Below are 13,734 nucleotides of genomic sequence, written 5' to 3'. Positions count from 1 at the left end.
GAGGTAAATCACTGGTAGTCTACCACTAACGAGTCATAACAGAAATGAAGAAAAACAAACTATGATTGAGAAAGTCTTAAATATTGATGTATGCAGTTTCATTAAATTCTCATTAATATTTTCATTTTGCTTCATCAGAACTGATCCCATCAACAAAAACAAAAAATCAACAAAACGTTTTACACAGAATATCCCTTTTTGACAACATATGCTGGAGACCTCACATCCCACAGTAAACACCTTAAACCTTAAATTTTAAGCCATCTTCCCTTAACTTTTCTTGGTGTTTTAGACGCATGTACTGAAAAGGTTAGAAGAGAGTTTGGAGAATGTATTACATAGATACTTTTTGAAACAAACAACCAAAATGTTGCTAAGGACCTTCTAAGGCTATAAAATCAAAAGGTAGGCCCCTTGAACACTTAAAATTTTACACTTAGGGCTAGGGATAAAACACATCTTTATAAAATGCGAGAAAAATGTTCCTTTAAAGTGTATCCCTATATTACGAACTCTGCTCAACACTTACACATATTACAATTATGTAACAATACGATTTGAAATCACTGCATATTCGTTTCATGAAATATGATGAGTGATACCTGTACAGTTCAAGATGTCAAGAAAATACAGAATTTTAGCTTTGCAAATTTATCCTCAGAAACATGCATGTAATAAATTTTAGCCTAAAAGATTTTAGTGATTAATTTGTGAGAGGGAACAAATCTGTGCTCAAATCAGTCAGATTCTGCAGAACAAATTTGATAGAATTACATGTATGAGCACAGGTATATTACTGCCAAACTTTTAAAAAGAGCGAAAACAGAGAAAGAACATTGTAAATTAAAATTTAAAGGCTTGAAATGAAATTATGGATAAGATTTAAGATTTCTCATGACTACTAGGTGCCTGATCAGGATTGGCATCAGGTAAATCTCTGTGTGGGGTGTACTTTTCAGGTACACAATGTTCAGTGATGCCAGCCAGAGCTCCATGCATCCCATTGCTGGCCTTCACCTCAGGTTTGTCATTACCACAGCTATTGTCCTCATCTACAGATATGCATCTCTCCCCACATCCTTCAGATGGAGAAGAATCCTTGACTTCCCTATTCACCGATTCTTCAAAACCATGTGAGAACACAATTTTATTTCCCTTTGTCATGTCTGTCACATCATCTGCACCATCAGCACAATTTCCTATTTCAGCTTCCACTGGGGTTTGCTTTGGATCCTTCAAAGATGCTGAATTATCTGCATCAACACTGCTATTTTCCAGTGAAGAATACCCTGATTGTTTGACTGAATCACAGTTCTCTGCCTTCAACTCAAGTGGAAAGCTTTCATCACATGAGACGAATCGCTTAGTTTCGATCTCACAGAGGACCTTTTCAATTTGAGGCTCAGGAAGATGCTCGGTAGAGCTCTTCTGCGATACGTCTATTATCGCGTCAGGTACAGCACTGGCAGCATGTGCAGTGGTGTTCTCTGTCAAATTTCGATCCTTCTCTGTTTCCACAGGTACATGTATGTCAAACCATATATCTTTTGGTTCAGAAGAACTGACAGAGAGATTCCCGTGGGGAGGTTCACGGCAAGACACACCGCCAATTTCTTGAACTTCGTTGCCAGATGTATCACAAGATGTAATGTCGATGTCTTCACTCTCTGAGCCAGCTTTATCTGACTCAGAAAGTGAGTCACTTGTGGGATCCATTGATACTAAATCCATTTTGTTACTGTATGTCTTGCCCGATTCCAAAATTAAGTCATCTGGACAATCAAACGATACCTCATCTATCCTCTCAGTACATTTGTTAATGAACTCTGGGGGGTTAACTGAAAACACATCAATCTTCTCAGAACGTCTTTTGCCTGATTCAGAAAATGAGTTATCTGGTGGATCGACAGACACCACATCTAACACCTCCTCTAATGACTCCTCGGCTGATATGGATGTTTCTACAGTTTCAAACATGCCATCTGAGGCAGGTACAACATCTGTCCCCTTTTCAGCGGCTGCTGTTTCTAATGATATGTCACCAACTGTGACAACATCAATCTCAACACTGTCTTCATCCCCACCATTAATCTGCCAGTCACTTTTATTGTCCTCCTTGGTTAAGTTTGACACTAGAGGCTCATGAGACGTCCTCTCTATAACGTCAGTCCCTGTCTGTGACACAGCCTTGTTCTGGGGACTAACAACAGCTTTGTTTGACTCTAACTTTTCATGACAGTTATTCAACTCAAAAGCCTCACTTGCAGAAGGCTCTAGCCTATTTTCTCTTTGCTCTTCATTAGAGCTCTCATTTACCACTTTGGCTTTGTTCTGTAAGTCCTTCATCAAAACAGTGTCCCGCTTTATTTTCACCGGTTTTGAAGACGTTTTGTGCCCGGTAGGGTGTTTCTTGAACTTTTTCTCATCTGGAGATTTACTACAGGATGGGGTCACCAAAGCTTCAACAGCAGTGCTCGGCTGCTGCGGATCCTCCATCATTTCCTGTGACCCCTTATCATCAGCAGGCTCTGGTTCCAACTCTACCACCTCTACAGGCTTGTCAACTGAAATGGTTTCAGTCTTAGACCTTTTATGTTTGTGCTTTTTGTGCTTCTTGTGCTTTTTGTGACTCTTCCTCTGCTGGCTGACACCGCCTGTCACAACTTGGATGATTTCTACGCTGCTACTTCTGGACTTCCTGCTACGGGAATGCTTATCCCAGCTTCGAGCCTTCTTGTTTGGTGAAATCGACAATGTCGGTGATCGGGACCTGCTGCTGTTCGGCCATATCGTGTCATATGACCTTGAGCGTGACCTTGAACGTGCATATCTCCCATGTCGACCTGAATAAGATGACACCTTATGGCCTGAAAACAAATTGACTGGATCTAACTCTTCTGGAGAAAAATGGTCGTGACTGAGTTCATTGTGTTGTAACCACTGAAAGAACTCCCCAAATTTGCCAGCCACAGGACTCTCATATCCATACACGCAGGATGGCGGGGTGCGCTCTCTGCGATCACGACTGCGAGAATGGGATAAGTGCCACGATTCATGTTTTCTGCTCTTTCTTCTGTCGTAATCTGATTTCCTTGACTGTCGCTTTTTGGAATGCTTGGACGTTTTAGAGCTCTTGTCTTCTTTTGCGTTGGCATCCCGTGAAGATTTTTTGGATGATGAGGAATGTCCACTGGTTTCTTTAGAATGTTTGCGTTTGCGACTTTTTCTTCCGCTGTCATGATGCCTGTGTTTTCTCTTCTTGTGACTCTTATCAATGGTGACAGTCACCACATCAATGAGATCAGAACTAGAGTTACTGGACACTGCACTACCAAAGCTGGAATCCTTCTGTTTGGTCTCAGCCTCTTTCTGAGTGCCTGAAATCTCCGCCTGTAGCATTCGCTCTTCCTCAGAATCTGAAGAAAGCGTAATCGGTGTCCTCTCATCCCATGGTTTCTCCACCTTCACAATAACGACACTACTTCCATCGGAATCGTTCTCGCTGTCACTGGTTACATTTTCTGGTGCTGCTGGAACATCACTGAAATCCTTTTTAGGAGCCAGTTCTGCCACTGAGAGCACGCCTGAGGAGCTAAGTGTTGGCGTTGTTGTAACAACAGTTGTGACTGTCGAGGAGACAGTCTCGGAGGTCACTGGGGAAGCAAAGAGCCCAGAGGGCCCTGGGGTGGGCGAGTCCCACCCTGAGATGGCTGTGGGTCGGGTATCCACTGTAAGCGGTGACAAGGCCTCCTTGTTCTGCGGAGGCTCAGGGTTGTGAGTATCTGACGGTAAATTGAACTTGTTTCGTTTTCTTTTTGGGTTTCTAACCCCAACTGGTTCTGTTGTAGCGACCTCATCAACAATAATGATGTCACTTCCTGGACTGGAAAAGGGAGATTCATTGTCAGACTCGATCGTCTCTGTGTACGGTTCATACATTGCATGTTCATCGTACGCGATCATATCGTATGGAGAGCGGGCAAAGCTGGTGAACTCATGTATAAAATGACGGGCATGCCTTCCTAGGTATGTATGAACGTGTTCAAAAAATTCATCGCTTTCAATTTCAAACCGCTTGATTAAGTCCATGATAAGCTCCAACAGAAAGTGTACATGCTCTGGATGACTGTGCAGAAGGGCGTTGAGTTCACGGTTCAGCCAAGGCACTAGTCTGTGTGTACATGCTGGGTTATTTCTGTAAAAATTTGGGCCTGTCTTGCGCTGTCGCGTTTGCCGAGTTGTCACGCGCTTCACGCGCATCCCATTCAGGTAGATACGGTGTCGGAATTCAGAGGTAGCGCCTTGCCTGCGTCTGCGCCAGTGGCGTCTGGTAGTAACCAAGGTAGGCCGCTGAAGCAATCTCAATTGCCTCTGCTGTTCTTCATAATGCGCCTCCATTAGCCTGTCAAAGGTGACAGTGGTTCTGTAACGGAAACGGTACCCTTCTGGGCTGTCCCACGGAAACTCCGGTCTCTCCTGGGCCTCCTGAATATGGTACTGGTCATAATCTTCATATGATCGCACATTGTGAATAATGCTCTTGAAAGGCTGCTTACACAGGGGGCATTCAGGTTTCACTTTCGACCACTCCAACAAACAGGCAAAGCAGAACATGTGAAAACAGCTGTCTGTGAAGGACTTGTTCTCCAGCTTCCCCAAGCATATTGAGCAGTTTGGATCAGGAGACTGGTTTCCTGAACTTGGGGGAGATAATACTTTAGCATTTGCTTTGCCCTTCTCAGAACGAGTCCTTGTGTGAGGAGGGGAGATAACTGGACAGTCCTTCACCTCAGCTCCATCGGATGGGGTTTCATCGGCCAGTAAGGACATAATACTTTCCTTCTTCCCTGATTTCCTTCCTGCCATAATGAGATTTGTCCGTCAGATCAGGGTCATCTTTGTGAGTATCTACATGTATAAAAACAAAAAAATAAAGGTAAACGTTAAGTATTGCAAATATTTTCATACAGGTGATACAGTAAGGCATGTACAGTAACTATTGGATACATGTTTGAGAGTAGCTACATGAGTAAAAAGAAAAGTAAATTTACATAAAATATTGCACTGTTTCCAACAATGTGATACAGTATAACATCCAATTATGTTCCCAAGTACATACATAATCCAGAATGCCTTTTCACATTTCTATGTAACAATGTTTGAGCAGTTCTCGGAATATAGTATATAGGTTTATTTCTGAAATGGGTGTCTGTAGCTAAGCACAGATACATTATTTGCTGTCCTATAATGTGATATCCACAAACCCATTATTCAGTCACAAACAGGTAGCACTATACATAAGCCAACACAAATATGGAAGGGAGTCTGCAGGCTTCACTGCACCATTTGAAATGAGAGTTTTTGTTCTCATCATGATTTCAGTTCATTCAAACAATTCAACTGAAGCAAAAATTTGAAACTGGCTGCTCAAGGGATTGTATCTCACCATGTAGGTAGACATTGCATACTTGACCTCAAAGAGCTACTTCCCTTCCTGTCTTAACAGACATATGAGAAACATCATTTTCAGTAAATCTTCCGGAAGAAGATAAGTGAACCTAAATTCTAACTGGTGTATTTCAGACCATGGACATTCTGACATTTGCAGTTTTACTGGTGCCAAAATGCTTACTCACTCACACACGGTGGTGAAAATATCGACAAAATAACATGTTAATATAAAAACTCTGCTTCACGGTCTAATAAATTTAAGTGCAAAACCAGGTTGTGTTGACACCATTTATATGTGCTGTGTACATTGTTCTGTTGTGTTACATACTATAATTTCTGGTTATTATCAGCCGTACTTCTCTGAACATTGTCCAGTGTTGTTCACTTCCCTATACCCTCCCATGTTATCTTTCACCTCGTCGTCAGCTTGCCACTGCCTCAAACAACTGAAGTGCACGTATGTCCATGGCCTCATATAGACCTACAGGTAATTTATGGGCAAAAATAGTTGAGTTGCTTCACTGATGAAATTCAACAGTTACACACATATTTAGTTAATTTGGTGGCGCGACATTCTGCACATAATTAAGAATTCTCCTTGTATGTGGCACTGCCCGTTTGGTGCATTTACAGTATATTTACGAACACACCGAATGATGAAGAGTTCATCAGTGCAGAAAAAAACAGGTTATGTTTATTTCAAACCGCCATGAGGCTTGCCTGCCTGAGCCATGGGAATTTGGTTGAAAAACATTATCAATCTGTTCAGCTGTTATGTAAATAAAAATGGAAATACACATGTTGTGGAGTGACCTCTGCTAGACCTACATGTACGATAACTAGGCAAGAATGCTCCTTTGTGCTTATTTTGAGCGACAGATTTGTTCTCACCAGTCCAGCGATGTCACAATGTGTTGTCGCCATCTTTGTTTTCTTACACACTCTTACTCATTCAAAATACATTATTCCATAAAAAAGTAAAGAATTCTTGACGTACTCTTGTCATGCAGGTTTAAATTTCGCCTGTCTTGAAGATAACAGTCTCTCGATTCGCAGGTAAAGCAATGGTGAATCACTTTACATGTGACAATGTTCCAGTTTTCAAGACTTTATTGCGAGGCATGCAAGAATTTTTATAAGTGTTATTGCTTTATTAAACTGGGTAACTCAATCAACGTACCTAAAATTCTTGCGTACATTTTGTATCATACCATAGAACTGTCCTCAGTCACGTTCAGATTTCTGCTTATTCCAGCCATTACAAATTATCACCCTTGTCAGGATTTGATTTGGCGCGAATTCGATTGAAACACAATATGAATCTTTTGGGTCCGGATGAGCATGTCATTTCGAGGGAGCAGTGTATTTTATTTATTTATTTATTTGATAGGTGTTTTACACCGTACTCAAGAATATTTCACTTATACGACGGCGACCAGCACTATGGTGGGTGGAAACCGGAGCAGTGTAATATGCATCATTATTGTGATGGGTTAAATAATTACAACACAACTACCTGGCCAGAATGGTATAACTCGATCATTAGCCCTTAGATTACGATGGCAATTTGACACCTTCCACTCGAATACTAACTACCGATAGTAAGCTACATCTGTAATGCTAATGCCTATTAACATGCAAGTACCAACAGCTGATCTCATCCATGGGGTAGGCCTATGTGGGGTAGAGGGAGAGTCATTTTAACGACAACGCAGGTGGGCACTGTTACTACAACAAAAATCACCTCAAAATTCACAGACATTAAATGTCACTAATATTATGCTGTTACCACTGTGGAACGTTCAAAACTGCGGTCTTCATTTATCGTATCAATCCCTGACTGCTTTGTACATGTACAAGAAGCAAGATATCCTCTTGTTTTATGTTTGATTGTCGTGTCAAATTTACGAGTATGTCTTTAAATGCATCTCCGAAATACTCACCAGCCCAACTACTCCACATACACTGTGATCGCTGTAAACAATGACACTAAATTCATTTCCTTTCGAGGCGAAGTTCGCCAAACTTGTGGGCCAAAGCAAAGGGTAAAACGCAACCGAATGTCATTTGAGACATACCTAGCGGTTGGCTTTTAACGGGCAAGGAAAGCCAATGAGACGAGCTGTAACATCTGTTTGGGAGTCATCCTTGTTGTTTTTGATCCGATTGCTTGGTACATATTGACCATTGTGCAAATATCTGATCATGGAGCGCGTTTAAAGACGTCTGAAAATTACTGTGCTTATATTAAATGTGTTTTTTTAACGAAGAATTTATTAAAGAAAAGATCTGTTTCACATTGGCGAATGCAAATAATAATAATAATCCAAGGGCAGATAACTTGTCAAAACCGGGGAATTTAACTCTCATACACAAAAACACAAATACAGTGCGCTTTGATTTCATTTTTGGGTAGAAAAGAGAAAACTCTGTGATTGATGTTCCCCCAGTTGGAACAATAGGTTGTTTTAGGGAATGTCAGGTGAGGTTGACCAGCATGCATTCAAGCAGTCCTCCACAAAGACAAGGCAACAACAACAACAACATGTTATGCGATGCATGCAACCCCCAAGCAACGTATATGTTTTCATCATAGTTTTAGCATAGTTTTTTTCTTTTTAGATAAAAGCTAAGACCTACTAACGATCACTTTTTCTAGCAGTAATACCTGTAACTTTAATTTTCAAACACAATGTAGGTCTACAAAGTAATGTCGTGTTCATCAGTTCTTTGAGTACTGGTAGTGTAAGACATACCGTAACTATTTTTCCGTTGGTGTCAGCTATAGTGTATAAGTTGGATTTCACCTTTCCACGTAGTTTGAGTAACGTATTTTCGTAGAGTTCATGAGATGTTTTCTTGTACAATCATGGCTTGCTGATCATGCGGATTGTTGACAGGGTGGTAAACAGATGCCCTTTTCTCTATCCTTCAACAATGTGTGACCCTTTGTTTTCACCCACGCTAGGGTGACCATGTGATTTCCAACTTAAGTTCTGCAAATCATACAGAATACATTGCACATGGCCAAAGTTTCAGTCCAAAGTAATGTTTCGTAAAGCAGAGAAGTAAACATGGTATCAATTGAGAATCCATTTCAGGTCATAAACACAAGCCCAGCAAACAAAAAAAACAATGCCTCCATAGTCTTGTTATAACACACAACATACATTATGACCAGGCCCTTAATTAAGTCACGAAGTTTTAATAATTGCTGACTGATATTTTAATGTGTAACTTTGCTTCTATACCGGTATCTAAAACTTGGCTGTCCAAAATGTATCTATTCACATGCAACAGCTTCCTCTCAAAAACATGCCATGGTTTAGTGTTTCACATTACAGATGGTTGAGACCTTGTGCTCAGCTAAAGGTCCATTTCATCCCCAAACTATCATCAGGAGACTGTTATATTATATGGGATTTTTACATTCATTTTATATGTACCAATGCAAGACAGATATTTATAAATTTATGAAATTATGCAAAACGTGTGCATATCTACTTCCTTCATGTATCAATTGTACATATTTGAAGCATTACATTGCAGACCGCATTGGTGGCCTGATGGTTAGAGCATCTGCCTTGAAGTCCCGAGACCAGGGATCAAACCCAGGTTGGGTCATACCAAAGACCAAAATGGTACTTGTTGCTTGCCTTGCTTGGTGCTCAGCACTGAGACCTTAGAGCAAGGAAACAGAACTGGTTGGCCCAGTGACTGGGTGGGGTGTCCTGTCTGGTGTCTTCGGCATGATACTTCAGTGGCAGCAACACTTTGGCAGCATGGACTCTGCCCAGCCACAAGAAGACACAGTATATGTACACACACCTATTGATGACCTTGTTACACCTCAAGGATTCATTCATCATACTGCATGTTCTGTGCAAGTCCATTAGTGTAAATCTCACTGACAGTACCATAGTCATACCTATCCTAATAAACACAGACAATACATTTGTGATATAAAATGTGGATATCATTATCATTTATTATTTCTGTGTAAACCCTATATAAGATACTGAGATAAATATATTCACTAAACTGAAGGGAGAGAAGCAGTACAACTGTCTCTTGAGTATTTTTTTAGTAATTACTTTGTTAATTTGTTTCATTATTTAAGGATTCTTTTTTTTTTTTTTTTTGTAGAAGTATGGTGCAAAGGAGATAATTGTTTAGCACCATGGTCAAATGACGGGAAATTATATCAGGGGTTAGTGAGGAAAATTGTTAGACGGCAAGATGGACAGGTGTGTGCCAAAGTTAGGTATCATGGATTCGGGCCAGAGGAAGAGGAAGTGGAAATCTCCAGACTGCAGAAATCTCCTATACTTCATATTGGCAGCAAACCCCAGAGACTCACAGGTACAGTCATGTAGAAATATCAGTACTGTTCGAATTGTATTACCTGATGCAAAATGTCCTTAAGAACTTACTAATATGTATAGTAACTAAAAATTTAAAGCGAGATTTTTCTGACAGGGCTGAACACAGAAAACCATTTTTGCATGGGGGCTTTGCCCTATAAACATCTACCAGAGACAGGCTGTTTGTTTTTCTCACTTCTTTGATACTATCTGGGTTGACAGCTCTGAAACACCCTACCAAATGTAAATGCATCTTCAAGTGTTTAGTCATTTAGTTCAGTTTCAACCCCTATTCCAAAATTACGAAAGTTATATCATTTGTTGTCTTGACTTTTAACCAGCCGGTGAAATTTTACTTATTTTGAGGTGTGTAAAAGTTTTGATTTATTTATTTATTTTATTGGTATTTTACGCCGAACTCAAGAATATTTCACTTATATGACGGGGGCCAGCATTATGGTATGGTCTCCCACGTATGGCCAGAGAGGAAGTGTGTGAAAGGTGCTTGATCAATATTTCATCAGAGCTACACCACATTTATGTCTATTATGTACATGGTCTCCAGTTAAGTATTCATGTTTATAAATGATAGAATTGCATTAAATAGGTCCTCATTGAGACAACTTTTCATTGTGTTCTTTGTGTCAAAACTTTGCAGATTCAGAACTGAACAGTGGCATTTTCAGACCTCTCACCGGAATTGAAGAGGATAAAAGAATCAGGTAAAACATGTATAGATACAGTAACTGTCATTATGCTACTATAGAAGCGTATTTTAAAGTGCGCATACTCATATGCATAATATAAAACAGATATATATAAGTATTTACATGTATATATATATATATATATATATGTAGGATGTGTTGTCTGGAAAATCAGAAAATTGACATACAGGATATAAATGATTACTAGTGTTGTTTGGAAAAAATCTGTGGTTGTTCACATGAAGGTCTTAAATTTTTGGTTTCCTACTCTCTTATGAACTTCCAGTGCAACACCTTTGTCTGTTGGTGACAGTTTGAAAGAAAATGTAACAATAATATAACCGTAGATATTTAGGAAGAGGGGTGGAAACAGACCTCACCACCCACGGCTGTTTTTATTTCTACATGCTTAATGGACACAACATGTTAGAGAGACGGGAAACAAATGTATAACATGGAGGCAGTTTCGCTTTCTCAGCCTGCAGGATTCCGTGTTGTCTCTTCTTTCTTTCTTTTTTTTGTTTTAACAGTAATATACATGTCATTATTCCAAAATTAAGGTTATGATGTAATCTATAACTATTTTGTAGTTCATTGTACATATGTGGTTATTTGGTGTTAGGGAGAAATTCGCACAACTGGAAGCAGAGGAGAAATGTCAAGACTTCTCCCTACCCCCAGCCTCTGGCCCAGCTCAGCGGAGTAAAAAGAGAAGTGATGGTCCCATATTTGACTCTCAGGAACCCAGCACTAGCCGAGAACCTGTCCTTAGTAAAACTTATAAGAAATCAGGTGTTGATCAGCAAAGAACTTCTTCAGAAACACAGTTCACAGGAAGGAGGTATGCAGCCATGCATGTAGTTGACTAAACAACTTGATAATTATAAAAGAGGGTCGAAATAAGAACTTCATACTGGAGACAGGTGCAGGTCACATGTAGCATCCTTTCGTTAACTTTTGATTGATCAGTTTTCCATCTCTTTATGTGTGAATTTTTTTCAACACACCTACGGTATCAGAGCAAACGTATTAACTTTGAGTGACAGTTTAATCTTGAAAGATGTCAGTGTTTGATGATAATTGATGGATTGTTTTTGTTGTTCACAAATATACTAAATATATACACAAATATCTCATATGTTGTTGTTTGAATTATACTGATGATAGTCATTTCAATGTACACTCCTTTAATGCTTGATGTGAATAAGTCATGCATGCCACACAGAGTAAATGACATGTCTCTGATTCATAAACTGTACACCTGCCCTGATAGCACAGTTGGCAGAGCGTCGGGAGCTCAGTCATTGGTTGAGTCACACCTGATTTCTTAAAAGGGGAAGTTTTAACTTCCTCCGTTGGCATTCAGCGTGAGGGGGAGAGTGCAAAGAATGGTTGACCTGTATCAATATAATGGTTCGGGTGGGGTGCCTTACTTGCCTTCGGTACAGCATCTCAGTGAAGCACTAGATAAAAGAGCGGTGGAAATCCGTCCTGCATCAAGGAGGCACATTACATGCACTCTAAGGATTCTTTCATCGTCATATGATTGAAAAATTGTTAAGTACGACGTTAAAGCCCAAGCACTCACTCACTCACTCACTCACTCACTCACACATAAACTGTACTTCTTCAGTCTTGTTTCATGCTAGCAAAATGTTTATTTTCTGTGTAGACTGATTAAATTATATATATATATGTGGTGAAGCTGTGAAATTGGCCAACCCAGCCCATGTGCTTTTTTGCAAAAATCAATTTAAAAAGATGCATAATTAAACAGCACTGAAAGTTTGTCTGTCATATACCAATATGTAGAGGAATAAGGGTAACATTCCTTCCTTTGTAGTTTCACATTCAGGTATCAGAGATATTTTTTCTGAGCATTGTCCTTTCTCTTATTTATGACACTACATTAGTCACTCCTGATGCTGCACTAAATTTACCATTGCCATTGACTGAATGATGAACACCACAGGAACTGCCAAGGTCATGGGTTGTCTCCCCTAATTACAAGGTAGACAGCTCATGACATTGAACTGATGTAACTTACAAGTTGTGGATTAAGCTACGGCTTCATGTTCATCAAAATGTTCAAATAACCTGTACACAATAAATGTGTATGTGTGTATTCTTGGTAAATTTTTGTTTTATGTTTTAAACCCCCATAGGCTTGTAACATACTCCTCACAGCGCTTGCCTAGCTGTCCACATTGGCTTTACATTACTGCCACCATTAGCAATTTTTGTACAAAGATCTTGAACAACGCCAAGGTCACTGGGGTCATAGTGATGAGGCAGGAAGTGATGTCAGAAAACATAAAAATCTGTTTCAGCCTTTGCTTCTAAAAGGATTTATACGCATGCATTCTCGTTACCTGACGTATACACAGTGTGATTCCAGCCAACACCTGAAACAGTCTTCTTGATCACTGCTGATTAAATAGTTTTACAAGAGGACACTATTGGTGTCCACTATGCCTAAGCAACTGGCCCCGATGGCTCAGTTCGTAGAGCGTAAGCTTCAGGGACCTTGGATTCAGGGTCAATTCTGGACACCTGAGACCTTAAAAGAGGAAGTTGTACCTTCCTTGCTTGGTGTTCAGCATTAAGCACATTAAGGTGCTATGACTGGTTGACCTGTATCAGTAAAATGGCTCAGTTGGGGCGGCTTACTTGCCTTCGGTAAGTCGTCTCAGTAAAGCAGCACTAGAGTGGTGGAAATCCGTCCTGCAACGAGGAGGCACATTTACATGTACTCTAAGGACTCCTTTGTCATAAAATGACTGAAAAATTGTTAAGTACGATGTTAAACTCTAAGCACTCAGGCACTAAGCCTAAGCAAGCCTATATTCATCACACAGGCTATAAACATCAAGCTTGTCTAGTGGTGGCAGTGGTGTAAAGTGAACATAGAGAGCACTACATGAGCTGTAAGGAGTATGGGATCATAAAACCACTCCATGCTCATCCATTAATGTATCTTCTTTGATCTTTGTTTAAGGTCACCTGCACCCAGGGGTAATTCAGCAAGAGAGACTGTTTCAAAGAAAACTGACAATGCACAGACTTCCTCAAGCATGGGTAAATGTTGAGTTTGCTGATTATCATATGCTTGTATGCTGGTGGTTAGAGTGAAAAAGCATGTCTTAACTACTGCGACCATAGGACTGAATTTTTTCTTTTTTGAAACAGTTCTTTTACTATTTTTTTTTATA

General features: G+C 40.0%; 2 protein-coding genes across 3 annotated transcripts; one reads left to right on the top strand and one right to left on the bottom strand.

The window, feature by feature from the left end:
- Nucleotides 1–8: 8 nt before the first annotated feature.
- Nucleotides 9–7,482, bottom strand: LOC135470117 (E3 ubiquitin-protein ligase Topors-like). 2 transcript variants are annotated; one of them, XM_064748875.1, is made up of 2 exons: nucleotides 7,395–7,482; nucleotides 9–4,908 (listed from the first exon to the last, which is right to left on the bottom strand). In XM_064748875.1, the coding sequence occupies exon 2, from the start codon at nucleotides 4,864–4,866 to the stop codon at nucleotides 883–885; it is 3,984 nt and encodes a 1,327-aa protein (XP_064604945.1). In that variant the 5' UTR covers nucleotides 4,867–4,908; nucleotides 7,395–7,482; the 3' UTR covers nucleotides 9–882. The 2 variants fall into 2 exon arrangements, with proteins under 2 accessions (XP_064604945.1, XP_064604946.1); XM_064748876.1 differs by lacking the exon at nucleotides 7,395–7,482 and adding an exon at nucleotides 5,808–5,891.
- A 391-nt stretch (nucleotides 7,483–7,873) lies between these two features.
- Nucleotides 7,874–13,611, top strand: LOC135470714 (survival motor neuron protein-like). Its single transcript, XM_064749750.1, has 4 exons — nucleotides 7,874–7,933; nucleotides 9,598–9,813; nucleotides 10,474–10,537; nucleotides 13,521–13,611. The coding sequence occupies exons 1-4, from the start codon at nucleotides 7,927–7,929 to the stop codon at nucleotides 13,609–13,611; spliced, it is 378 nt and encodes a 125-aa protein (XP_064605820.1). The 5' UTR covers nucleotides 7,874–7,926.
- Nucleotides 13,612–13,734: the final 123 nt, after the last annotated feature.

This window comes from Liolophura sinensis, chromosome 7, assembly GCF_032854445.1.
Source record: "Liolophura sinensis isolate JHLJ2023 chromosome 7, CUHK_Ljap_v2, whole genome shotgun sequence".
NCBI classification, from domain to species: domain Eukaryota; kingdom Metazoa; phylum Mollusca; class Polyplacophora; order Chitonida; family Chitonidae; genus Liolophura; species Liolophura sinensis.
This window is presented reverse-complemented; position numbering and strand designations above follow the sequence as displayed.